The sequence below is a fragment of the Meleagris gallopavo genome, chromosome 4 (assembly GCF_905368555.1).
Source record: "Meleagris gallopavo chromosome 4, MGAL_WU_HG_1.1, whole genome shotgun sequence".
NCBI lineage: Eukaryota > Metazoa > Chordata > Aves > Galliformes > Phasianidae > Meleagris > Meleagris gallopavo.
Genome location: NC_139407.1, coordinates 69,727,838 through 69,754,081, shown reverse-complemented (window position 1 = coordinate 69,754,081; position 26,244 = coordinate 69,727,838). Strand labels below are relative to the sequence as shown.

The window sequence follows — 26,244 nt, the reverse complement described above, 5'->3', positions numbered from 1 at the left end:
GTTTCACTTGTGGGTTCAGGATCACAACATCTGAATCTCATTCCATCGACTTGGAGAGTCAGTTGTCACCAGAGAAAGATGTTAACACAATTAATACAAGACATGAGAAGGCTTGATCCAAACTTCTGCCAGGATGTCACCACTTATGGTGGCTTTGCCTCCTCTAGGACATGCTCCATCCCTTTCAGATGAGTACATGCAGGAGGGAGGAACTGCTGGGACATTCCATGGGACAGGGAATTCATTTTCTGAGCAAGCCGATTGATTTCATTTACTTGGTCCAGATTTGCCCACCAGGCCCTCCACAGTTCCATTGAGTGTATCCATCCAGCGATTAGCATCCAGCAGAGGAAATGTTCTGCTTTATTAATAGATGCAATAATGTCTGTTTTAATGAGACTCCTGTAAAAGCAATTCTAGTACTCAAGGGATTCTGGTTTTAAATAAACTTCTGTAGAAGAAGCTGGCGGGCTCAGACTAGCCAGGGACAGGGTTGCTGCTGCCATACTGTTCCATTTTCCCTCTATTTTGGTTGGATTTCAGAGGAACTTGGTGTACACAATCTGTGAGAGACGTGTCGGACTCTGCTTCTCAGCATTTCCACTTTTCTTTTTTTTTTTTTTTTTTTTTTCTTTTTTTTTTTTTTGAAGATGATGATGACCACATCCTGAAGTTGAATTTTCTTGCCTTTACACATCCCCATGCTCAGCCCCAAAACATGATGGGAGACCGGGCTGCCACAACACCTATTTTGGAGCATGAGGCCAGGCTCTGCAATTTGGAGGTCTGGAGCTCAGAAGCCGGGCAGGGTCATCCAGCAGCACTGCTGGTCATCACCTTAGAATCATAAAATCAGTGAGGTGGGAAAAGACCACTAAGTTCTTTTCCACCTATCATCACCATGCCCACTGAGCCTTGTTGACCATCACCATTCCCTCACCTTCCTATCCTATATCCATCCTTTCCTAAAATGCTTTGCAGGCCACAACACCAAGAAACCTTTGAAAGGACTCCAGTGGAAAACAAATCCAACTGAAAGAGCCAACAGATGGAGAGCATCTTCATTGGAGACCACAAAGTAACTCTGGTATTCCAGGAGGCCAGGACCTCCTAACCAACACACAGCCTCAACCTGAAGGTTAGCCAGAAAAAAGAAGTGTTCCATCATAGAACTATAAAGGTTTGAAAATACTTTTAAAATCATATAGTCCAACCATCAGCCCACCGTCAGTCCACACCTCATCTGTTTCTTTCAGCCTTTTTTTTAAACATACAGCCATGCACAGTGTTGTGTATATGTCAAGATGGAGTGTTATAGTTGCTCTTGCATTTCAGGAGCACCCAAAAAGAACATCTGTGGCTGCTTGGGTTTGCTCAATGCAGCTGACCACCACCATCACACAAAAGCACATCCAAAAAACAACATTTCCCTACAGAGCAAAATGAATCTGTGTAGTCATAATTAGACAAATATTGTTAAAGGAAAAGCTATATGTGAATGTAGACTAAACATAGCCCTTTTGCCAGATAAAACTGTGTTCATTACACTGAAAGAGGAACTGTTCATGCCATAACAAATGGTCAAACATGATACTTCAGAACAAATATACATATGTACTCCATCTATATTTATAATGCTGAAAAAGCATATAAAAGCCCGATCCAGCTTCCAACACAGTCACAAGTAAGACAAGCACTGACTTTACTGAGTGTTGGAGGAGGACATGAAATAGTAACATGACCTGGAGGACGCAGGTAAGGTCAGCTGGATGCTGGTCTTGAACCATTAAAAAGAAATATTCTTAGTGTGAGTGAACTGACTGTTCAAGCTGTTTCCTGAAACATTTGGTTTTTTGCAGTCCATACTCCCCAGCATTAGTAAGACATTCAGGAGCACGTTCAACCTTAATTTAATTTCATAGATTCATAGAAGTTAAAGTTGGAAAAAGACCACTAAGATAGTTGGAGGTGTTCAAGGCCAGGTTGGATGGGGCCCTGGGCAAGCTGGTCTAGTACTAAATGGGGAGGTTGGGTGGACCTGCATGTGGCAGGGGGTTGGAGATTCATGATCCTTGAGGTCCCTTCCAACCCTGGCCATTCTGTGATAGTTGGAACAGCTGCCCAGAGAGGCTGTGGATGCCCCATCCATCCCTGGAGGTGTTCAAGGCCAGGTTGGATGGAACCTTGGACAGCCTGGTCTGGTATAAATGTGGAGTTTGGTGGCCCTGCCTGTGGCAGTGGGACTGGAACTTGATGATTCTTGGGGTCCCTTCCAACCCAAGCCATTCTATGAAGATAATCTAGTCCAACCATCATCTCATCCCACCATCCCCACTGAACCAAGTCCCTTGTATCAACTTTCCAAAGACACAATTGGGTAACTGGGAAAAGTCTACTCTGCAGGGGGAAATTGAGAGACAGCACCTTCAGCAGATCTGGAGCAATGACCCAATGGTCAGTTTTGCATCTCTGACCTGTAGGTAGCTTACAGGAAAACAGGCTCATGGATATTGGAAATCTGAGGCAACCTCACTTCTTCCCTTCCCTGCTCTCATATTTTTTCTGCACAAACTTTTATTGTTTGTATTTTATCAGATCAAAATTGCACATCAGCAGATTAATCAGCAGGCAGGAAGGTGCTGTAAATCAGAATTTGAGCACAGTCACCTGTGTAGAGCAAAGCTTTCATTGCCAGCTGGGATAAATTGCAAATCTCACCCATTTAAGAGAGGAGGGAGACCTTCAGAAAGAAATATTTGCCAGAAAGCAGTTTGCTGTTCCTTCACTTTACACCCTCTTTGCTGTCACAGTCAATCATTTTAAAATGCAAAGATTGGGCGTTAATAAGACAGCAAGGCTATCCAGGCACTATCATTTCCAATTGCAACATTTGGGGGGATGTAGCAGAATTTATATTTGGATTCTCAGCCTGTTTCTATTGGGATGCTGGCAGGGGGATGATGCACACAGCATATCAACCTCTCCATTGCACCACAAGTGCCTCAGACTGATGTCTGAAGCCTTCAGCACGTGGAGAGAAGCCAAACGAACCCCAAGACATTGCCTTAAGAAGTTTAAGTGTCAGCAAAGACCATAACTGTGAGCATCTACAATTACCTGTGAGAGATGCTAAGGAGCCACCCAAATCACCAGGATACCCATTGCTTCCACACATCTCTCCCAGTTATGAAAATTGCTTAAGACTTATTCTAGTTACGCTCCAAGACTTTATATTGCCATTTTTGACTCACCATCCCCTTGCAAGGATTCAGCCTGCTCCTCACTCCCAGATCGAAGCCAAGGGAAGCGTCCTCCTCCAGCATCTCAGGGCACATTGCAAGAAGTGCTTCTCTGAGGCTGTGATAAGATGAAAAAGAGGGGAAAAAATAAAAGGGAAGGGAAAAAAAAAAAAAGAGAGAGAAGAGGAAAGGAAGGGGAAAAAAAAAGGGGAGGAGGGAAGGAGAAAAAGGAGGAAGGGATCATAAAGATCATATACTTTATATATCATAAAGTGTATGTATATATATATAAAAGTATATATACCTTCACACACCTTTTCTATGCTCAAACACAGGCCTTAAAAGAGAACTTTCTGAGAGCTCAGCTGAAGTTAAAGCACAGTGAGGAAGGAGAGATTGTGGTTCCTGGAGCAGAATGGGAGAACCAGGAGCACAGCTGAGCCACATCAGCCCCTCAGAGTGCTGCGGCTCCTTCCTGAAGCCATAAAGAAAATAAATACAAAATGCTAATCATAATAAAGAAACGAATAAATAAATAGAAGCTAAGGGGAACTGGGGAAGAAATCCCCAAAAGAAAAGGCTAGAAGGAAATGACCTCCCCTGCTATTTAATTGGTGGAGGTGGGGGTTGTAACTGCATGGTGGGGTCGGAAGGGAACAGTGGTGACACATTGCCCCCCCCTCTGCTCGGGGTGGAGGGCAGAAGGAGGTCAGGATGAGCACAAACGGAGCCACCGGCTGAAGCAAAAGGGGCACAGGATGGAGCCACACAGTTACATTTTCCAGCCAGCTGCATAGGATTTCATTAATTCCTCCGGCTCTCGCCTTTTGAGAAAAAGATGACCCATACAGAAGTTAATTGCTTTAATAATCACTTAACGACTTGCTAAGTGTTCCCAACCCACCCATCTCCACCGCGGGACAGGTGCAGCTCCCACTCCCACCACGAGCTTTAGGTTTCACACCAAAAGCACTTGGTGCCACCACCCAACAATTGCTAAAAATTGAGTCCAGGACGTGCTGGGTTTGCTGAGGTGCTGATTCCTAGAGCAGACAATGGAATCTTTCAGAGCTCTCAACAAGTCTAGCCATCAGTTTAGATCAGGCATCACCACCGTGCCTGCTAAATCATGGAGTCATTAAGGTTGGAAAAGAGCTCTAGTATACCCAAACCCAACCCCAACCCATCCCACCATGCCCACTGGCCACATCCCTCAGTGCAACATCTCCATGGTTCTGGAACACCCCAGGCATGGTGACCCCACCACTCTCTGGGCAGGCCTGTGCTTCAATATCCAACCGGAATAGATCCAAATAGAATCATGGAATCATTGAAGTTGGAAAAGACCACAAAGATCATCATGGAATCGTAAGAATTGTTAAGGTTGGAAAAGATCTCCAAGGTCATCCAGTCCAAATGTCCACCTGCCACCAGTATCTCCCCGCTAAGCCATGTCCCTTAGTATAACATCTACGTGTTTCTTGAACATGTCAAGTCCAAACATCAACCCATTGCCCACTAAACCATGTCACTCAGTGCCACAAATAGGGTCCTCTCCCACTTGGTTTTGCCCAGCCTGTGTCTCTCATTGGAGAAGAGCAGAAGCTTTGGGCAGAAATTGAGTGTCCCAGAGCTCACCAAACCTTCAGGACTGCAGAGCAGGAGCACCTGGGTGACCTGGCTGAGTCCTGTTGGGCTCTGGGCATCTCCAGGTATGGAGACTTCACACCTCTGGGCAAATTGGTTCAGCGTGTGTCCTCCTCCCTAGAAAAAAAAAAGTATTTCTTATTTCAAAGGGGAATTTCCTGTATTGAAATCCATGCCATGGGGACTGACATGTCTCCAGATCGGTGCAAAAAAAAACATTCATGGGGTCCCAGGACATGATGTCACCCTCAGACCCCAAGGCAGCCGCAAGCCCTTCGAAAGAGATGCAGACAAGAGGCTGGGAGGTTCAACTCTTTTTATGATAGAAGTCTATAAAATAGCCACGTGGATTATTATTTTTTTTATTTTTATTTTTTAAGATCACAAAATACACAACATTCATTTTAATATGCAACACATGATATTATATACATATTAAAAACCACATGACTGAAACACATGTTCACACGGCACCGATTTCATAAGGAAAAAAACCCCACAAGTGCTTTTCTCTTTTTTTTTTTAATATTAAAAACAACTGTGATAAAACATATTAATATTTTTCCAGACAATGTTTACAATAGAGAGAAAAAAAAATCATATTTTACTAAATAACAAATATTTAACAACAAAACTTTATACTAAATATCTATTTTGAATTATAACAAAAATAGTACTTATAATAGTTTATAAAGACAGACAAAAAATAATAATAACTGTGTATAAAATAACATTATAGCGAACTGGACTGTGCTAAGAAAAAAAAAAAAAAACACAATTCTGAGATTCAAAGTGCTTTATTCTGCAAACCCACTGCAGCAACTTCTTTTTTAGTCAAGTTATATTAGTTAGGAATGGTAAAACAAAAGCCTGGCTTACTGGTGCCTAGATTAAATACACATACACACATTATATATACACGTGGTGTAAGCATATATATATAATGGATGTATGCATCTGACATTACCACTCTCCAGTCAACCACTCACTCAAAAGCATGTTTGGTTTTTCACTTTGTAACGACACTGGAAGTTCAAATCACAGTTGAACCAAACCCTCCACTGGCCGCCCTTCACTGAGTCCATCCCAAATTCACCCCAGAGATCTCACCCATGGGAGCACAGCATGAAGCCACCGCTGGACTTTAGGCTGAACCTCTGGCCCTTGTTGGCCATCCAATCTCCATCTCTCCCATTTTTTCACCTCCTCTCTCTCCCAGCCACAGTTTCGCCCCCAGTATGTCTCAGCTGGGAATGGGGGACTCCTGGCTGTGGGTTCCTTGTGTGTTTTCATCCTGCATCCTCCACCTCATGCCCCATCTCCATGCCCTACACGTGTTCATCATCAGCCAACACCATGGACAATGACCCTTGCATGCAGCAAACCTTTCTCTACACACTTGCCCACGGGAAGCTCACCCATTCTCACTGCATTTGGGTTGTGTTCTCCTTTGCTTCCTGTTGGGATTCTCATTGCAATTAAACCCCTTCCATCTCTGGAAATGTTTTCTCTCCAATGCCTGAAGTCTCACTAGTGCCTAGCATTTCCCTTGGAGTTCCCATGTCAGCAAACTGACTGATCCTCCACTCCAGGGACACAGTGCCCAGGTGGCACATAACGCTCAGACCTCCCTCTTGGGTATGGCACGTTGCTTACCGACCAGAAGGCAAGACCCGGACCTCAGTGGCATCCTTTAGAGGACTGGGAGCTTTATTTGGGGTTAAATCCACCTGAAAATCAAGTCGTGCTCCCTGGTGTGAGTGGAAACCATCCGTTGGGGTGCTCTTGGGGGTTTCTGGCAGCTTGGCTGACCCAACCTCAAGTGCTTCCCCCAGCTCAAACTCTGCCTCCCTGCTCCTCACCCCACCAGATGACAATGGCAGAGGCAGCCATCATCACTGCTCACCCACACATCCTTTGACCTTCCAACGAGGCACCCACTCATCAAGAGCACAACCTGCAAAGCAACCTGGTAAGCGACATCTGCCCCCTCATCCTTCCCATTTCAGCCCCTTCGACTTATCTGGACACCTTTAAAGCTAAAAGCCAAGCTGCCCACCCCAACATGAGATCTTTCCCCACCACCCCACGGTCCTCATCCTTACCTCATCCTCCAGGGTAGGAGATGGGAGAAAGCAAGGCTGCTTGGATCTTCCCCGAGATGAAGGGCCTCCAATCCCAATGGGATCTCCCAACCTGATGCTCAGGTTGAACCAAACACCAGCCTTTGCTCTGCACCTGCATGTGAGGCCACGTCTGCTTTCAACACAACCCGCCTGTCTCACGCAACACATGGAAGCCTTTCTCATGCCAATAAAAGAAATCAAATCAAACCAAATAAACCCACCCAGCATACGAAGCTCATGATACCTTGTACTTCAGATGCACAGCCCTTCTCTCCTTCCTGCAGAGCTCTCCCATCGCCAACCAAAACCCAGACACGAGACAAACGATGCGGACGGTGGCTTATTTATAGAGATCACCTTTAATGCAAAAATGCCTCCCGTGGAAGAGGGTGCACCCAAACAGAACAGCTCAGTGCTCACAGAGCTGCAGCAGATCGTGGAGGTGCCCACACCCTGAGGGAGAGCAAAGGCACCAAAATGCCCCCAAAGGGATGCCTCTGCGTGGGGAAGGGGGAGCGGTGCACACAGGATGTGTAGCAGCAGCAGGAAACTCAAGGAGAAAAAAAAAAGGAGCTCCCCCCACCCCAAACCACACTCATCTGAGGCTTTGGAGAGACGGCTCAGCCTCAGACAAGGCACCACAGGGTTTTTTTGGTCCCTCGGCGGAGACGAAAGGGCAGCACTCCCCCAAACCTGCCCAAACGGGTGGGATGGGAATGGGCATCGCTCATCTCCCCTTTGCCCAGGGCAGCCCTCAGAGCCCCAAAATAATAAAAAAAAAAAAAACAAACACAACCAAACAAACGAACAACAACAACAACAAAAATAAAACACTGTTATCACCAGCTAATTTAACACTGTTAAAAACAAGCTTGGCGGGCCACGCTGGGCCACCAGACCGCTGGCTGCCAGCTGGTTCCCAAAGCCTTTCCCACTATCGGGGCTTTGCAGCGCTCTCCTGGCAGCAGAAGTGTTTTATAGATATTTATATATATATATTTATAATATTTAGATACTGTGTATGGTCAGACAGTCCCAGTTCTACTCGGGATTCACAACTCTTCCTCTTTCTGGAGGAAGCGAGAGGCACGATGCCACCCCAAGCTCCTCCATGCCCGGAGCAGAAGGATTTTGGCAGCTTTGCCAGTGGAGGAAACAGTCCCAACCTGGAGGCTCTGCCAAGTGAGCGTCGTAGAGAAGCTCCTCATTCCTCTCCCCTCCTGTTCATCCCCCTGTCCCTACCCCACCCCTCCATCCCCAGCCGCCCATCCCTGGTAGGCTCTACACAGTGGCCCCCAACATGACGTCCGTCCCCGTCAGGATCTCGTTCTGGTTGGAATCCAGTCCGAAGAATTTAACCTTGAGTCCGTCGACTGGGTGGACCACGGGCACCAAGGTGATTTTGGGGAAAGTCCTGGTGGCCAGCTCGAAGCGGCTGGTGCTGGCCAGCTCGATGGCCAAGGCCTTGAGGAAGAGCTTGGCCAAGTGTTTGCCCAGACAGGTCCGTACACCCCCTCCAAAGGGGAGGTAGTGGAACCTGCCCTCCTTGTCCTCGCTGCGGCCCTGCCCGAAGCGGTCGGGGTCGAAGACGTCCACATCCTTAAAGACGGGGGCGGTGTCATGGGTGTCCCGGATGCTGTACATCACGCTCCAGCCCTTGGGGATTTGGAAACCCTATGGAGGGGAGAGGAGAAGGGAAGAGAAGAGCAGAGAGGGTCAACAGCACTGTACAGAGAGAGGGAGGAGGAGGACAGCTTTAGAACTGTAGAACCATTAAAGTTGGAAAACACCTCTAAAATCACCAAGTCCAAGCCCAACCCATCCCCACCGTGCCCACTGACTGCATCCCTCAGTGCCACATCTCCACAGTTTTCCTGGAACACTTCCAGGGATGGTGACCCCACCACTCCCTGAGCTGAGCCAGTGGCTGTCCACTCTTTCAGAGTAGAAATTTCTCCTAATATCCAACCTGACCCTTCCCTTGCACAACTTGAGGCCATCACCTCTTGTCTTATTGCTGTTACCTGGGAGCAGAGGGTGACTCCCACCTCGCTCCAACCTCTTTTCAGCCAGCCATAAGTTCTCCCTTGAGAGTCCTGTTCTTCAGACTGAACCATCCCACTCCATTGGAAGCACCACGGCAGTCCCCAGTTTGACATCCCAAGCGAGTCTAATCCCTATCCATTTTCTGAATCTGCAACAATTCCACCCACCGCCACCATCGGAACCAAATTTTTCATTCTCACCCCTCCTCTAAACCAGCTTCAAGCACGCTTTGCAAAAGACACAAGCACGTGGCAATACTCACATCCAGCTCGAAGGTCTGCAGCACCGTCCGGTACCCGCCGGAGATGGGGGTGAAGAGGCGAAGCACCTCCTTGATGACACAGTCCAGGTAGTGAAGGCCACTGATGTTGTCGAGGCGCAGGGAGCCCTCGCAGATGCAGCCGTTGTGAAGGATGCCTTTGCTGCGCAGCTCCTCCCGCAGCTTCTCCAGCACCCGCGGGTGTTTGAGCAGCTGCATGATGAGAGAGGTGCTGGCGCTGGCTGTGGTGGCGTAGGCGGCGAAGATGAGCTCTAGGGTACCATCCTGAAAGGGGATAAGAGAAAATGGGTGAGGCTGGAAGGACAGACAGACAGACAGACAGCCATGGTATGATGGAAAAGGCATGTGGGCCATAGCAGGCTGCCATGGGTCATTCTTGCCCCTGCATCCCAGGCAACAATGGACATTGGACATCAGAGAGCTGGAGCACCACTCCTATGAATAAAAGTTGATGGAATTAGGCTTGTTTAGTTTAGAGAAGAGAAGGCTCTGGGGAGACCTCATTGTGGCCTTCCAATACCTGAAGGGAACTTATAAACAGGAGGGGGAATGGCTATGAAGGTGGATAGTGATAGGACAAGGGGGAATGGCTTCAAACTGAGACAGGGGAGGGTTAGGTTGGATATTAGGAGGAAGTTTTTCACTCTGGGTGGTGACACACTGGAACAGGTTGCCCAAGGAGGCTATGGATGCCCCATCCCTGGAGGCATTCAAGGCCAGGCTGGATGTGGCTCTGGGCAGCCTGGGCTGCTGGTTGGTGATCCTGCACAATAGCAGGGGGTTGGAACTACATGAGCATTGTGGTCCTTTTTCAACCAAGGCCATTCTATGATTCTGTGATTTGGTTCAAGACCAAGGAGGCCACGAGGATGCTCAAAGACTGGAGCACTTCTGCTATGGGAACAGGCTGAGAGCAGGGGGTATTCAGCCTGGGGAATCATAGAATCACTGAGGTTGGAAAAGATCTCTAAGATCACCAAGTCCAACTCCAACCCATCCCACCATGCTCAAAGACCATGTCACTCAATGCCACATCTTCACTGTTTTTGAACACTTCCAGGGATGGTGACTCCATCACTCCCTGGGCAGCTGTGCCAGTGCCTGACCAAGCATTGGAAGAAAAGAAGGCACCAGGGAGACCTCATTTCAGCCTTCCAGTATTTGAAGGGAGCTTATAAACAAGAGGGAGAGTGACTTTTTACATAGTCTGATAGTGATAGGATAATGGGGAATGGCTTTAAGCTAAAAGAGAAGAGATTCAGGTTAGACGTTAAGAAGAAATTCCTTACTCAGAGAACAGCAAGGCACAGGCTGCCCTGAGAGCTGTGGGTGCTCCATCCCTGGAGGAGCCCAAGGCCATGGATGGACTCCGGGCAGACTGAGCTGGTGGGGAGTAATCAGCCCATGGCAGGGGATGGAGCTGAGTGGGCTTCAAGGTCCCTTCAAACCCCAAATATTCTGTGATTCTGTGACTCTAAGATAAGTCATGATGCTGTGAGTCTGCTGCAAATAATAAGCCATCAAGGGCTCAAACACATTAAAGAGGGGATTGCACAGGTAGAGAGGTGAGATTGGCCAAGGCTGAAAGCTTCAGCAAGCTTATATGTTCTTTTGGTATTTGCTTGTAGTGCTTTTCAGTAAGGGAAGAGCATAATCTGCAAATAAATACAGCCTGTGGGAAAGCAACTGGCTTGTTGGCACCGTGCTCCACCAGGGTGTGGGATCTACAAACACAGTGGGGACTCCCAGGTCTGAAAACCCACCCCAGCTCTGCCCCCCAAAATCCCCCATACACCAGCTTTGCTGTTGGGTGGCCATGGGAAGATCTTTACCTTCAGCTCCTGCATGGTGAGCTCCTTGCCGTGTTCTTTGCCGCTCTCTATCAGGATATCCAGCGCGTCGGCGTAGTCCTTACCCTGTGTGTTCTGCAGTTTCTCCTGGATGGCTTTCTCCAGCCCCTTCTGCAGTGTCTCACGTGCCCGGATGCCCTGTGGAACAAGAACCATCAGACCTCGTAGGTCTCAACACCATCACCGCCATCCCCACCCTGCATATCTCCAGCATACGCAGAGAAGGAGCTGTGCTCAAGCAGGATGTGGCTATGGAATCAAACTACTATTGCAGGTGCTCAGACAGGAATACAAAAATGCTGGAGTCATTCCCCAGCCAAGAGAAGCAAGCCTTAAGCATATGAGATTACGGGGTCAGTAATCAAGACCACCGTGCAAATGGCAGCTGTGATGTGGGAGCCCCAGTTCTGCAGCAGTTCACAGCCCTCCTTCTTTCCCTGGGATACAAGAAGTCCCTGGGAAAATTTTCTCTCTAAGGAAGGCCAATTTGTCCAAGAGGATTCTCCTCCTGGAAGGAGAATGGGCTTCCCAAGCAATTTTAGTGCTTGGCCTCTCTAACGCAAATCCAACCTTTCGGGGCTGCCAGCGATTGGGTTCATTCAAGAGGTTAAATAACAATAACAACATCTGTGGTGATAGTTAAAAAAAAAATAAAAGATTGAAAAAAAATTGTAGTACTGTTAGCAATATTCGCGAGGAAAAATAAAAACTAAACGGATTTTTTGTTATGTTTTCATTTTGCATCTTTGCATAGAAGAATCTTTTGCCTAGAAGAACTGGAGCTACTATTCAAAGGGCTGCCACTCTGTTTTGCCCAGTTGGCGGGCAGTGCATTGATAGGAGAAGGCTCCCACAAAGAAAAAAAAAGTCAACTAAGTGATGTTATGAGCTAAATGACCCAATAAACCTGAGCAAATCACAACCACGCTCCCCACTGCATTGAGCCATGGAGCACCCAGTGCTCTGAAGAACAATCCACAAATACATCTCCCTCTCCACTCCACCAAAACAGTACTTTATAGCCCAAAAGACATCAGATGGTGAGAGACATCTCCACCAAGAACACACAGAGGTAGGGATTATCCACTGCCCCACTAATCCCATATTGATGCTACTGGTTAGCGGAGGGCTCAGCCCAAAGCCTTACCCTCCTGTAGCCACTGAAGGGCAGATCCACAGGCAAGGAGAAGACGTTCTCCACAAACTGCTGGTAGACCTCGAAGAGACGGTTGAGCTCCTCGTCGGGGATGCGGAAGCCCAGCAGGACGCGGATGGCCATGCGGAAGGTGAGCTTCTGGGCCTCATGGTAGACGTTGATGGGATCGGGATTGCTGCTCCAAGCCCGCAGGGTGTCCTTGATCACCAGCTGGATCTTGGGGAGATAGCTCTCCAGAGCCTCGTGGCTGAAGATTTTGGAGAAAACCTACAGAAGAGTGAGCAGAGGATTCTATGGAGCCCCAACATCCTCCTCTTTGCCTTCTCTAAAAGCCCACTTCTGCCCATAGAAATGAACATTGCAGATCCCCCGTGCTAAGTAGATTTGTCATCATCCAGTGTTTATCATCCAGAATCACCAGTTTCTAAAAGAGCTGCCAAGAAGGGCTGATGAGGATCCACCAATCCTCCCTAGGCTGATCCTCATCATCAGCAATAACACGGTTCCCCACAATCTCCCTCCAGCAGCAAGCTGAGGATGGGAGAATGGTGACCACACAGAGGGTGGTGATGCACTGGAACAGGCTGCCCAAGGAGGTTGTGGATGCCCCATCCCTGGAGGCATTCAAGGCCAGGCTGGATGTGGCTCTGGGCAGCCTGGTCTGCTGGTTGGCGACCCTGCACATAGCAGGGGATTGGAACCAGATGATCATTGTGGCCCTTTTCAACCCAGGCCATTCTATGATTCTATATGAAATAGTGCACCCTACACACAGCAAGATGGAAGGAGAACCTTCTGTAGCTCCACACGTCCCAGTTCCCAGCTCCATCCATCCCATATGCTGGATGCTACGAATGGAGCTCTTCCATAAGGATTCTAATTGTTGGCCTGTGCACACACACAAAGGTTTTCATAGAATCATAGACTGGTTGGGTTGGATGGGAGCTTAAAGATGATCCAGTTCTAATCAAATCATAGAATCATAGAATGGCCCGGGTTAAAAGGCCCACAGTGCTCACCCAGTTCCAACCCGCTGCTGTGTGCAGGTCACCAACCAGCAGACCAGGCTGCCCAGAGCCACATCCAGCCTGGCCTTGAATGCCTCCAGGGATGGGGCATCCACAACCTCCTTGGGCAACCTGTTCCATGTGCTGTGGGCTGGTTGGCCCCCCAGCAGCTCAAGGGCCCATCCAACCTGGCCTTGAACACCTCCACGGATGGGGGAATTCTTTCAAGGCCTTTAGGACCTCGTCAAAACCTGGCTGAACTTTGGGGAGAAGAGGCACGCACGCACGCACGCGAAGGCTGCGATCGCACAAGGCTCATTTCCTTGGGAAGCCGGGCTAAAAACTGATGTCAGCAGACACTATTAATTTAAGCTCCGCGAGTAAACACAGCTCAGGAGCGAGCCTCCCCAGGCCCCCATGCTAACGGCTCCTTCCTCCAATTTGGGCCCGAGCCCGCGTGTTGCGCGAGGAGCTGAGAAATGCCAGGAATGTCCCCCGTCCCCCCCCCCATCAGCGCAGCCCCACAGCACGCGCTTTCATTCGGCATCCCCGCCGCATCCCTCCCAGAGTGCACCGGAGGAAAAAGTGCTGTTTGTTTATTTTTTATTAACCTCCCCACACGGCGGGCTTGCACGCACGCACCGCCGCATGCATGCCAGGCCTCCGGGAGAAATCAAATGAAAGCCAGCTCCCCAGGAGCGAGCCGAGAGCCTTCACCGGTGGCCGGGTTCCTGAGGGGGGCTGCAAAGTTATCAAACCGAGGAGAAAAGGAGAAAAACCAAAGCCTCCCCCACTCTTTCCATGAGCGCCGAAGCTGTAAATGTGAGAATTTCCTCCGCAGTCAGCACTCAAAAGGGAAAGGTAACATTTTCCTGGCGGCGACCCCTCCGTTGCTCAAGCACGGCGTTCAGCTGGGAGGCTGTTTGGTGAAATAACACCTCTGTCCCCTAGCAGGGAAGGTGGGAGGATGGACAATTGCTGCTTCATAACGCATTGCCTGAGCTGAGAATCGTCATCATAGAATGGCCTGGGTTGAAAAGGACAACAATGTTCATCTAGTTTCAACCCCCTGCTATGTGCAGGGTCCCCAACCAGCAGACCAGGCTGCCCAGAGCCGCATCCAGCCTGGCCTTGAATGCCTGCAGGGCTGAGACCCGGGTAGAACTCATCACACCCCACATGTAGGGGCAGGAATAGCAGCATGTATGTGGGAGGAGGGTAGGAAGGAGAGAGAAGACGTGAGGGGATAAAGAAGATGCAAGAGGACAGGCAGACAGATGTGCCTGCAGACAGATAGCCGTCCCCGCTTGTCTATGAAGGAATGAATGAATGGAGCCAGGAAATGAATGAACCACAGGGAGGGCTGAATGAACGAGCCATGGAGTGACCATGAAGAGGGTGAGAGATGATTTGGCTGCCACTTTTGGTGCTCCTCTGCACTTCAGTGCCCCTCTGCACTCCCAGAGCTATTTTTACGCCTGGAAGGAGCAGTGACACTCAGGCAGAGCTGACTGTGTGCATGCAATGAGGTGGGAGAAGCAATTCCCAATCTGGTGCAAACCCCATCCTTCCTCATCCCTACCCAGCATCTCTCCCAGCAAGGGATGAGCCCCACAGTCCCAGGAACACCTCTGGTCCTATTGTGCCAAATCATCCCAAAGAGCAACGGCAGAGGAGGAAACCCTCGAGGAGAGAAAAGGAGCTCCTGCCGAGGTGTCAGCAGCGAGCATTTAGAATTGGTGAGTTTGGGTCTTTTTCTTTGGGTCTTTTTTTTTTTTTTTTTTGAGCTGTCCTTTTGCTATAGGGCTGCTCCGGTCCCGTCCGGCTGCAAACCTGGCGTCGCTGCGCTCCACGCTGCCTAATCCCAGATGTCAGCAGATCCTTCCCCAGCCAGACACAAGTCTGGATCCCCTTCCAGTCACCTCCAGTTCAACCCTGCATCTTTCCAGTTGATTAAAAAGGAGGAAAAGGCAGCCAGCTTTCCCTGACAGCCCTCGCAGCGCTTCTAGCCTAAAATCCCTGCGCCCTCTAGTGAAGCCCAATCGAGGAGCAGCGCTGCAAAAAGTTCCTCTCGAGCAGCCAAGAAGCAAAAAACAGCATTAAGTGGGGGTACCTGGAAAAAAGACGGGGTCGGTAGCATCTCCTGGAGATGCTAAGAGGAGCCCTCATTTTTGCACATCTTTGGTACGGCCTCAAAAAGTCGCCCTTGGGGGATCTGTTTGCTGTGGGGGTAACACTCACACCCACCCACATTTGCCCAGGGAGACCCCAGCACTCAGCTGGAAACTTCCGAATCCGTCTCACAGTGCAAACAGGATATTTAAAGATTTATGGCTTTCCTAAGGCAGAAAATTCCTTCCCGGTGCCTCAGCTCCGCCATCCCCCGCAGAGGTGGCAGCGAGCAGCCCCGCATGGAAAATACCCCATCCCCATCCTTAAACCGTACCAAAGAGGAGGGGACATTCAAGTGAAACTTAGAAAAAGACTCACTCAGCAGCTAGGATGAAGAATAATTAGCAGGAATGATGCTCAGCACTAGCCAAGCCTTCCCATCCAAGCACAACCATCATAACAAAGAGGAACAGAGTTTTTCATTCTTCTCCTCCAGGAGGAGAATTTGGGATCTGACACCCACACCTCATCCAGCCTGGCTTCTCAGAGCTGCTACCCAGCAGAATGAAGGCATGATGGGCACAGAGATGTTTTTACAACCAATTGGCTGCCCACAGGGCTTGGTGTGTGTTGGGAAAGCATCCCAAGCCATTTCCCAACACAGACCACGCTCTTTCTCTCTGTATCTCAGATTGGATGTTAGGAAAAGTTTCTTCTCCCACAGAATGGGCAGGCACTGGTGCACAGGCTGCCCATAGAGGCCGTAGATGCTCCATTCCTGGAGGTGTTCAAGGCCAGGTTGGATGGGGCCCTGGGCAGCCTGGTCCAGTATTAAATACAGAGGTTGGTGGCCCTGCTTGTGGCAGGGGGGTTGAAACTTGATGATCCTTGGGGTCCATTTCAATCCAAGCCATTCTATGATATATGATCCCTCCCCATGTTAAGACAGGGGGGAAGAAGCATGTCCGGCTAAATGCAGGATATCTCTTGCCCCACATTTTCCTGCCATCCTCCCATCGTGGGAGAAACCTGTGCTCATTTTGAGGGAAAAGCCACATTTTTCAGCTCCTGTCCTCCAAAATGAGCAGCACTCCATGATGCACAGACAGAAAAGAAGCAAGACACCATAGATCTATCTCAGCATCCCATCTGCCTCACCTCAAAATAATAATAATAATAATAATAATAATAATAATAATAATAATAATAATAATAATTCCAATGCCAGCACCAGCAGAATGCAAACAGTTACACTCAGCAACTGAGGCTGTCTGACCCTCGTTATGGGGTTATCTAAATATGCTGTGGTTCTTCAGCACCTATGAGCCCACATCACCCCCTTTCCTGGTCCATACCCATTCATTCATGGGGAAGCAGTGCATTTGGGGACAGCAAAAAATCACTTCATACACTGTCACCACTCCTCAAATGGGAAACTGAACACAAGGAGGCAGAGAGAGAGAAGATGTCAGTGGAGAGTTTGGCAAAGAACTGAGCTGGGAGGGAAGCATCTGCCCCACGACACAGCCCACTCCATCCCAAAGAAATAAATATGACTTTACAAGCATGCTTTGGCATGGCAGCAACAGGGGAAGACGCTTAGAAAAGCCCTTCCTCCAGCTGCAGGGAAACCTCAGCTCTGCCACCAAAATCCTGAGGATGGCTCTGCGAGATGTTGATGCATCATACCAGGATGAGAATACGTAGAATTATTATGGTTGGCCAAGAGCTCAAAGCCCAACCCCAACCCATCCCACCATGCCCACTATGTCCCTCAGTGCCACATCTCCATGGCTCTGAAACACCTCCAGGGATGGCGACTCTATCATTCCCTGGGGCAGCTGTGCCAATGGCTGACTGCTCTTTGGAAGAACAGTGTCCTAATACCCACCTGGCACAACTTATGGCCATCACACCTCATCCTGCAGGCCATCTGTGAAGACTCTTCTGGCTTCAGACTGAGCCCAAAGAGATGACAGAGCCTCAGGTGGCATTGGGGCTGCACCACTTTCAGCCTCAGCACAGCTCCTCGGAGCAGGGTTGGAGCACTCAGGGCATTTGTATTTCAGCCAGGAGCGCCTGCACTTTGCTTTTTTTTTTTTTGCCTTTTTTTTTTTTTTTTTTTTTTTTTTTTAAATCCATTGGAATGACTCTGGATTTACACCGCTGTAGATGACAGCACTATTTGGTCTAAAGTCAATGAGCCAACCTAGCCGACAAATTCTTCCCCAACCGGAGCCCTTCAACATCAATGAGAGCCTTTTTCTCCAGCCTCAGTGCCTTTTGCCCGTGGGTTACAGTTCTCAGGGCAGCAGCCCGTGATGGAGAGAAGGGGCTCGATGCCAACGTGCTGAGAGGATGCCTGATCCAGCTGGACCCCAGCCCACAGATCTGACCCGATGGGCGATATGGGTGGGCTGGGCTGGAAAGAGGACGGCTCCGATTCCTACTGGGGAGGGTGGCGAGGTGGGGTGGGGGATGCCAAAAAGTAATCAACGTCTCTTAACAGCACGGGTGAGGGGGTTTGGCAGCGGGGAAGCAGCGCCCGCTGTTCCCATCCCTCCTTCCTCCACCCCCCTCCCTCCCCCCCAGCCCTGCCCACAGCAGCTGGTTTATATTTGGTTGTAAATTTATGGCCCCTTTTGTGTTCTTAATCCTCTCGCAAACTATATTAAAGCCTCAGACCTTTCTACTTGGTGCTAATAAGCTCAACACTTGTATGCCTCCGAGGCAGAACATTAATTGTGGTGTGTTAATGAATGATGTAGTTTTGGACAGTGAGACAAAACAGGCCGTTTCTCTGCACCACTGTCTGCTTCCTCCTTGAGTCTCTGGGTCTAGGATGTCTACCCAGCCCACGGACTGCTTTTATTTTATTCTGTCTTTTCCTTTTTTTAAGCCAGCCGGGCCTATTTTGGGATTACGATGCTGGAACACAGCACGGGTCCGGCCAGTCCAGAGCTCTCCTGCCAAGGCTGAGTGCTCCCAAGGAACATCAGCATCCCACCTTCTCCTGCTCTGCTGTACTGCCAGCATTGGGAGACTCTTTCCCTTGCCCTAAAGCTGCCCATTCCCAGTTCCCATTCCCTTCTGCATTCGGATGCTGTGCAGCATCACAAGAGCACCTCATGTCAGCTTCCCAACAACCTCCCAACACCCATTCCAGCCTCAAATGGTTGGGAGGGACATAAGGATCATAAAATATCCAGAGTTAGATGGGACCTGTAAGGATCATCAAGTTCCAGCTCCTGCTGTGCACAGGGCTGCCACAAATCCCAATCCCAGGGTTGCCTTAAATCTCATAAAACCAGAATGCATGCTACCCTTTGCACAGTTTGCCTTGACTTTGCTGCAGGTCATGGAGACCCAAGGATCCACACTTCCAAAACACACGTAAGGCCAAAAATCAAAGCACACTGATTGGGGTTTCGTGAATAGGAACTGAGGGCATCCATGGGGAGAGATGTGGAAATGGACTGAGTGTGAGCAGCCACATTGGGACAGGGTCCCAACCAGGTTCAGACAGCAGAGCTGGCATGGCTCTGCCACCAAAAAGAGCAGGATGGGAGAGAACCAAGGCACTGTCCCCAGCCACCCATCCTCTATAGGTCCCTATAGGACAGCAGCCTCCTCCCTCTGGACCAACCTCATCATGGATGATGTGCATCCTTCCCCATATGGCATCCACCATAGAATCATAGAATGGCCTGGGTTGAAAAGGGCCACAATGATCATCTGGTTCCAACCCCCTGCTGTGTGCAGGTCACCAACCAGCAGCCCATGCTGCCCAGAGCCACATCCAGCCTGGCCTTGAATGCCTCCAGCGATGGGGCATCCACAACCTCCTTGGGCACCACCTCCAAGCTACAGCCATGCTCAGCCATATAGCTGCTCCTCCCCACAAGGTGATCTGGCGACAGAAGTGCCATGGCAAAAGAACAAACTGCCCTCACTGCAGCAAGGATGGCCACGATCCACCTCCAGCATCATCAGCTCCGTGCCCCACAGCAGGGTAACAACCCCCCAGCAGACATCTATCTCAAAAGGGAGACTGAAGAGATTGGGGTTGCTTTGTTTTACTGCTTGTAAACTGTTCTTATCGAGCAGCTTCATCTGGAGCCAAGCACGGAGCCAGCACTAACGACATCTGCAATAAAGGCCGTGATGCATGCAAGCCCTGCTGCCCACTCCACAAGCCATCACCTCTCTATCTCTATCCCCACTCTAGTGAAGCTTGGAGAACCTATATATCCCAAAAGAAAAGCTTTCTCCAGTTTGTTTTAACTTGACAGCTTCCTGCAGGGCAGAAGTAATAGAGGATGGGAGAGCAAAGTTGTCATAGGTGTCATCTGGTTAATGTGGCTCTGCTCCTCCTGAGCACTTATTGAGGAGCTTGTCTTCTTGTCTCAATGGCAATCTGTCCCAGCCAGAGGAGAGCTCAGCTGGATGGCCAAGGAATGATGAAGGAGCATCTGGTGGTGTAAACAGGGCTCTGAATCTCTGAGATCCCATTGATAATAGCATCCTTACTGAGGGCTTCTGCCTACAGGTTTTGCTCAGCTCCCTGCAAAAAAGTGCAGAGCAGGAACCCAAGAGAACAGCCTACAAGGAGGCAGCAAGCTGAAATGCTAAACGTGGTGCTTCCTCCTCACAGCTGGGATAGGGAGAGCTGAATTAGCAGCCAATTAACAGCAGTAGAAGCTCAGGGCTAACAAACTCAAAAAGTGCTGCTGATTTCTGTTGTTTGGAGGCACCTGGCCTGGAAAAGAAATTTAAATCTGTCACATTGCCATCTGACTGGGAGCAAAGAGAGCTGTTTTCTTCCTGTTAGAAGCTGGTTTGCCCTATCTCTGGATGCACATCTCAGCCCAGGGTGAGGGGTGGTTGGCACAGGGGAAAGGGTGCGGATGCTCAGCACCATAATAGCAATAATGCAGAGGGGACCAAGTAGAGGAATGGGAGTAATATCTCACTTTGCAAGGAAAGTGAAGCAACCAACCATGTCCATCATACCAGCCCAGTGCTGCTGGAAGCTCAACATCTGCTTAACAGCATCCCCAGCCCTTTAGAGCACTTGCTTTCTAGTACAGAGCTCGAAGTGGCTCCCATGTCCCTGCACACCTTCCCTGCCCCATCCCCAATGCTCTGTGACAGGGGCAGCCCGTGCACCTTGCCCTTTCTTTTGGACAGGAAAGTTGGGAAGGATTTCTCCTCTCATAAGACACAAAGAAGCAGCCTAAGGAGTTGTGTGATCGCACGCACCGAGTGGAGGCACTTCAGCATCGTGTTAAGAAATGTGACAAATAGGGACCACCGGTGGCTGATATCTCACTCTCTCCCCCAGGGGAAAAGAGAAGTGAACGGGTTGGGCTTTTGCAGAAATGCATATGATGAAATAGGAAATTCTGCTGGGGCACAGAGAGGAGTTTGCATTGGAGTAAAGATAGCATTGAGGCTCTGGATGCAGCCGTGCCTTCCCAATGCTTCAACATCACCACCCCCAAATTAACCCCCGGCCCCCACCCAAGTGGGAAATGGTCTCAACAAACCATGACATGGACGTGAAAGCTGTCACACCACACTGTCCTCTCTGCCTTTTCCTGCAGGATTTATGTCTGGGGGGGAGGGGAGGGGAGGTAATGTTGATTCCCCACGTCCACATGGCCTCACAGCCCCCCAAAACCTGATTGCTCCCACTGTTGTGGGTTACAGCCTGACACCAGAACCACCAAAGGGGGATTCGAGGTGAGCCCCCAGGAGGGACTGACCCCTCCCAGCCACCCCCGTGCCCCACACTTCACCCCTAGACCCCCATCAACACCCCAATTGCCCTAAAACCCATTGCAACGCTCAGCACCACGAGAACCAACCCCGGCGAGAATGCATTCTGCACACGATACCCCTCCAGCACAGCCTGATTACGTCGGAGCCGCGTTCCTCTGCCCCGCACCGCGAGAGCCGCACCGCGGTGGGCCCCCCCCAGTGCGCGCATCGCCCTTTTAAGAGCGCTCCGTGCCGGCTCTCGGCCTCCAGCCCACTTCACGCGTGTCACTCCCGCGGGTTGCCTCGGAGGCGACAAACGGCGAGTGATCCCAGAGACAATCCTCCTTCCGAAGCAGCAAAACGAGGGGAAACCCCCTCATGCCACCTCCCTCCCCGATCACCTTTTTTCTTGACCATCGCCCTTTTAAATTCCTCAAAGGCTCCGAGCGCGCACGCAGAGGGAAGAGGGGGGGGAACCCACGCGGGACCTCCCACGCGAGTGGGTCGGAGGGGAGAGAGGAGAAGAGAGCGGAGAGAGGAAGAAGGGAACGCAACCCCCCCCCGACCCCCGTTCTAAGCCCCCCCCGCGAGCATCCACGCGCCCCGCGGTCACGCGTGGGGAACCTCCTCACCTTCCTCTTGTGCCGATGGATGTCCCCGATGGAATTGGCCACGGTGTTGGGTCCCAACAGCATACGGGTGCTGCGAGGCCATTCGGTGCTCACCAGGTGATGTTCCCCCATCAGAATCTTCCGCACGTTCTCCGCTCCCGTCACCCTCACCAGCGGCCGCCCCAAAAGGTGCGTCTTGAACACGTTGCCGTATTTTTCTCGTCGCGAAGACTGGAAGCACGAACCCTGCGGGATGCGTGGGGATTGGGGGGGGGGGGACACGGCGTGGGAATGGGGACGCGGCGCTGGGACTGCGTGGATTCACCCCCCCCCCCCATTCCCTTTTAACCCCTCCTCCCCTTAAAATCTCCCCCCCCCCTCCGCTCCGGGGGTTCCCTTCCCAATCAGCGCTCCCCGAGCCCCTCCGCGCAGATTTCGGGTTTATTTTTTTTCCACGCGGACACCCCAGAATGAGTCGTGGGGGGGGGAAGGGGGGACGACACAGCAGCTTATGGGGGTCACCCAGCCGGGATGGTGGGCACCGCATCGCACCGCACCGCGCTCCGGGCAGCGCCCTCCGCCCCTTCTGCTTCCACCTTTGCCTCCCCGGTCGCTTTTTAACCACTTTTTCCTCTTTTTCTCTCCCCTTTTTTTTTTTTTTTTCCCTATTTTTTTTTTCTTTCCTTCTTTTCCCCCCATTTTTTCCTTTCATTTTCTCCTTCTTTTCCTTTCCTTTTCTCCTTTTTTTTCCCCTTTCCTTTTCCACTTCCTCCTCTTTTTCTCTTCCCCTTTCCCCCCCTTTTTCCATTCCCTTCTCCCCCTTTTTTTCCCCCTTTTCCCCCTCTTCCCCCCTCCCCCCCCCCTCTTTTTTCCTTCCTCCTCCCAGACTCAATTTACTCGAAAGGCTGCGCTTTGCCTAACTCGATCTGCAGATCCGCGCAGCCCTTTAATAACTTTCCCACATGCTCCCAGGGCTTTTGTCGGTGAACAGCCGGATGGAGCCGGGGATGGAGAAGGGGGGGACGAGCCGGGTCCCCCCCCCTTTCCCCTCCCCAAAGCCGAACCGGGCTGGGAGGACCCCGCGAGCAGCGCAGCTCGCGTGTGTTTATTTTGAAACAAAAGCGCGGTTGTGATTTTCAGATGTTCAGGTGACCCCGTTTCTTGATCTGCGTAAATATAATTAAAAAGTCCTTTTTGTGGCATTAATAAAGAGTTATTTGTACACCATTTCCAGGGCAGCACAAAGAGGACCTTTATGCGGGGAGAACTTTCGAATGGAGTCCAATTTATACAAATTTTTTTTGTATTTTTAGCCCTTGCACTCTGTTTGGATGGAGCCTGTGGAAAAGCGAGAACCCTTTTCTGGTCCCCCTGTAAAAATCTGATAAATTTCTTTAAAAAATAAAGCCCTATTGAGAGCGTGCCGTTAACCCTTTCGGCGCCGCTGGCGGGGCGGGGGCTGAGGGCTCACACTCGGGGTTGGACCCGGACCGGGCCGAACCGAGAGGGACGAACCGAACCGCGCAACCCGCACCGCGCTGCCCTTCCCCGGCCTCGGCCGCGCTGCGGAGCCGCCCCGCAAGGTTCCGGCATCCCGTGCCGGTGCCGTCAATGGGAATCTCTCCCTTTTTGCGGGAAGCATCCTCTCCCAAAGGCTCGGAGGGAGAGAGAGAGAGTGGGAAACGCACGGACGCGTTTACCTCGGGGGTTCCCTCCTGAAAGCCGCGGGGTGCCCCCCATGAAGGCATCGGGGCACCTCCTGACCTCCTCTCCTCTCTATTTTTGTTCCGACCATCGTTATTTTGGCAGCCGCCCTTCCTCAGAGGGGATCCCTCTCCGCCCGCCGCCTCTCGGGCACTTAGCGAGGTTAATCCCGGGTTAATCTCCCCATTACCTCCGCGGGTTTCCCCCGGCACCGGGAGCAGCTCCCCATCCACCCCACGGGGGGCTCTCAACCAGGGGACCCCCTTCTCCTCTCCCACCACGCCGGCAATAACAACCCCACGGGTTGGTTGGGTTGGGTTTTTTGGTTTTTTTTTGGTCTTTTTTTTTTTTTTTTTTTTTAAATCATTATCCTCAATTTCGCCTAAAGGATGAAAAGAGCCAAAGAGGGAATCGGGGAGAACCCCCCCCCCCCCCCAACTCCCATCTCCAGGAGCATTTTCCCTCCCCTCTGCCCGGCTCCAAGCGATCCCCATCGGGGGAACCCCGCACCGCTGTGTGATCTCGGATGGGAATAAACTGGGGGGGGGTCGGGCCGAGCCGTGTCCCTCAGTGCCCCCCCGCCTCCCCCCCCGAGTCACAACCACCCCCTGCCCATCTCGCATGATGCAATCGCAACCCGGCGTCCGAGGAGAAGAAAATATTTGGGGAACCGGGCTTGAGGATGGGTATGGAGTTGGGAAGGGGAGGTGAGGGGTGAGGGGGGGGGGGAGGCATATAAAAATGAATATAAATCCGTTCCCAAGCGGAGGGAAGGGAATCCTCCTTACCTGCAGGAGCCAGTGGAAGGTTTCTCCGATTAAAGGGAATCCCATAGAGCCTTTAGGGATTGGTAGCTTGCAGGTTTTGTCGCGGGTGGCAGCCCAGCGGAGCTGCCACAGCTGTTGGGACACGGCCAGCAGCAAAGTCAGTGACACCAAGCACGCCGCGAGGGTAGCCAGTGCCGAGACGAGATCAAAACTTTCAAAAAGCATATTTGGAAGAAGGAGGAGGAGGAGGGTGGGGAGAGAAACAGCCCCTTGACAGGCACCGCGCTCGCACCCGCACGCACAAACACACACAGACGCGCGGGGGGGAATAAAGCGAAGGGAGAGCGCGGAGAGCGCAGCCGACCCTGCTTGGGGGGTCCGGGGGGGAAAAGGGGAGGGAGGGGGGGAAAAGGGGGTAAGGGGGGGGGGCGGGAGAGCCCCCGGTTCTGGTAGGAGAACAGTACGGAAAATGAGAGAAAATGGTAAAAAAAAAAAAAAAAAAAAAAAAGAATAAAAATTAAAAAATGATAAAAAAAAAAACCACAAATATATATATATATATATATATATGAAGAAGGTTAAAAGCGATTTTTGCTCCGTCCCTCTGCGAAAAGTTTGTTCTTGCCCGGCGTCAGTTTGACAGAGGCGAATATAAAAGGAAAGAAGGGGGACAAGGGGAAAAAAGCACAACGCGGAGCCCCCCACCCCGCCCCCCTGCACCCCCACGAGGTAATGGGGGGAGTGCAAAAAGTTGGGGGGGGGTAAAAAGAAAAAGAAGTTTAAAAAGGGGGAAAAGGAAATAAAGTTCCCCCCTCCCCCCCCTCCAAAAAAAAAAAAGTCCAAGTGCGGATGCTCTGCTGCTCCTTTCAAGGCACACACACACAGTGGGAGGGGGGGAAAGAAGGAATAAAAGGAGGAAAAGTAAGGGAAAGAAAAGGAAAGGGGGAAAGAATTAAAGGGGGAATAAAGGAGAAAAAGAAAGAAGGAAAAATAAGGGGAATGAAAGGAAAAGGGGGAGAAAAAGGAATAAAAGAGGGAAAAGGAGAAAAAGAAGAAGGGAGGAAAAAAAGAGTAAAAGGAGAAAAGAGGACAAAATGAGAAAAAGGGAGGAAAAAAGGAGGAAAAAGGGAGGAAAAAGAGAAAAAAGAGGAGAAAAAAAGGGAAAAAAGGGGGAAAATGGAGGAAAAAAAAAAAGAAGGAAAAAAAAAGGAAAAAAAAAAAAGGAGCGAGATTTAAAAAAAAAAAAAAAAAAAAAACCACGCTAAAAAATCATCAAATAAGTCAGCAAAGAGCCGGAGAGATGGAAGAAGTCAATAGCGCTATGTATGGATCTACACACACGGAGCGAGGCGGGCCGCCGGGTATCTCTGGCTGATAGATGGATCAATCTAGCTCTGTAAATATATATCGGTATCTATACGGCCGGTATTTGTTCGCCCCACACTTTTCACAGGACTCCCGTCAAGAGGGAGGGAGGGAGGCAGGGCTGCCTCGGCATATCCCCCCCCTCTCGCTCTCTCCCTCTCTCTCTCCCTCTCTCTCTCTCTCTCTCTCACTCAATGTGGGTTTGAGTAAAAAGTCAATGTGTGTTTATATAGAGGCGGGGAAGCCGGGCTGGGCCCTCAGCCAGCGCTCTGCTCCCCCGCACACCCACCCTCTCACTTCAGAGGGTTGCAAAGGGGGGGGGGTTAAAGGAGAAAAGGAAAGGAGGGGGGGGGGGCGGGCCGGGCGGACGCGGCGTTGGAGCGTGCGAGCCTTGGCCCGCAGCCCGCCGCTCGGTCACGCCGCTCTCCTCGGCCTCATCCTCCTCCTCCTCCTCCTTCTCCTCCTCCTCCTCCTCCTTCTTCTTCTTCTTTCTCCGCCGTCCGCACCTTCGGCCCTGCGGAGAGACAGCGCGGCTCAGCCCGGCGCCCAACCCCGCGGCTGACCCCAAGGA

The 26,244-nt window shown here is 50.7% G+C and overlaps 1 protein-coding gene across 3 annotated transcripts; it reads right to left on the bottom strand.

The window, feature by feature from the left end:
* Positions 1–5,185: 5,185 nt before the first annotated feature.
* On the bottom strand, positions 5,186–25,996 carry CYP26B1 (cytochrome P450 family 26 subfamily B member 1). Of its 3 annotated transcripts, XM_085223780.1 has the most exons (7): positions 25,648–25,996; positions 24,330–24,440; positions 21,859–22,083; positions 12,336–12,611; positions 11,171–11,326; positions 9,321–9,602; positions 5,186–8,686 (listed from the first exon to the last, which is right to left on the bottom strand). In XM_085223780.1, the coding sequence occupies exons 2-7, from the start codon at positions 24,372–24,374 to the stop codon at positions 8,294–8,296; spliced, it is 1,377 nt and encodes a 458-aa protein (XP_085079906.1). In that variant the 5' UTR covers positions 24,375–24,440; positions 25,648–25,996; the 3' UTR covers positions 5,186–8,293. The 3 variants fall into 3 exon arrangements, with proteins under 3 accessions (XP_085079906.1, XP_085079904.1, XP_085079905.1); XM_085223778.1 differs by lacking the exon at positions 25,648–25,996 and having other exon boundaries at positions 24,330–24,702; XM_085223779.1 differs by lacking the exons at positions 24,330–24,440; positions 25,648–25,996 and adding an exon at positions 22,735–23,954.
* Between the last annotated feature and the right edge of the window lie 248 nt (positions 25,997–26,244).

Bases quoted from the DNA above. Each gene is read 5' to 3' on its own strand.
- CYP26B1 (XM_085223779.1), bottom strand. From the start codon at position 23,040: ATGCCACAAAAAGGACTTTTTAATTATATTTACGCAGATCAAGAAACG. The intron at 12,612-21,858 runs GTGAGGAGGTTC...ACTCTTCTGTAG, and splicing joins TCCATCGGCACAAGAGGAAG to GTTTTCTCCAAAATCTTCAG. The intron at 8,687-9,320 runs GTGAGTATTGCC...TCCCCTCCATAG, and splicing joins TGCAGACCTTCGAGCTGGAT to GGTTTCCAAATCCCCAAGGG.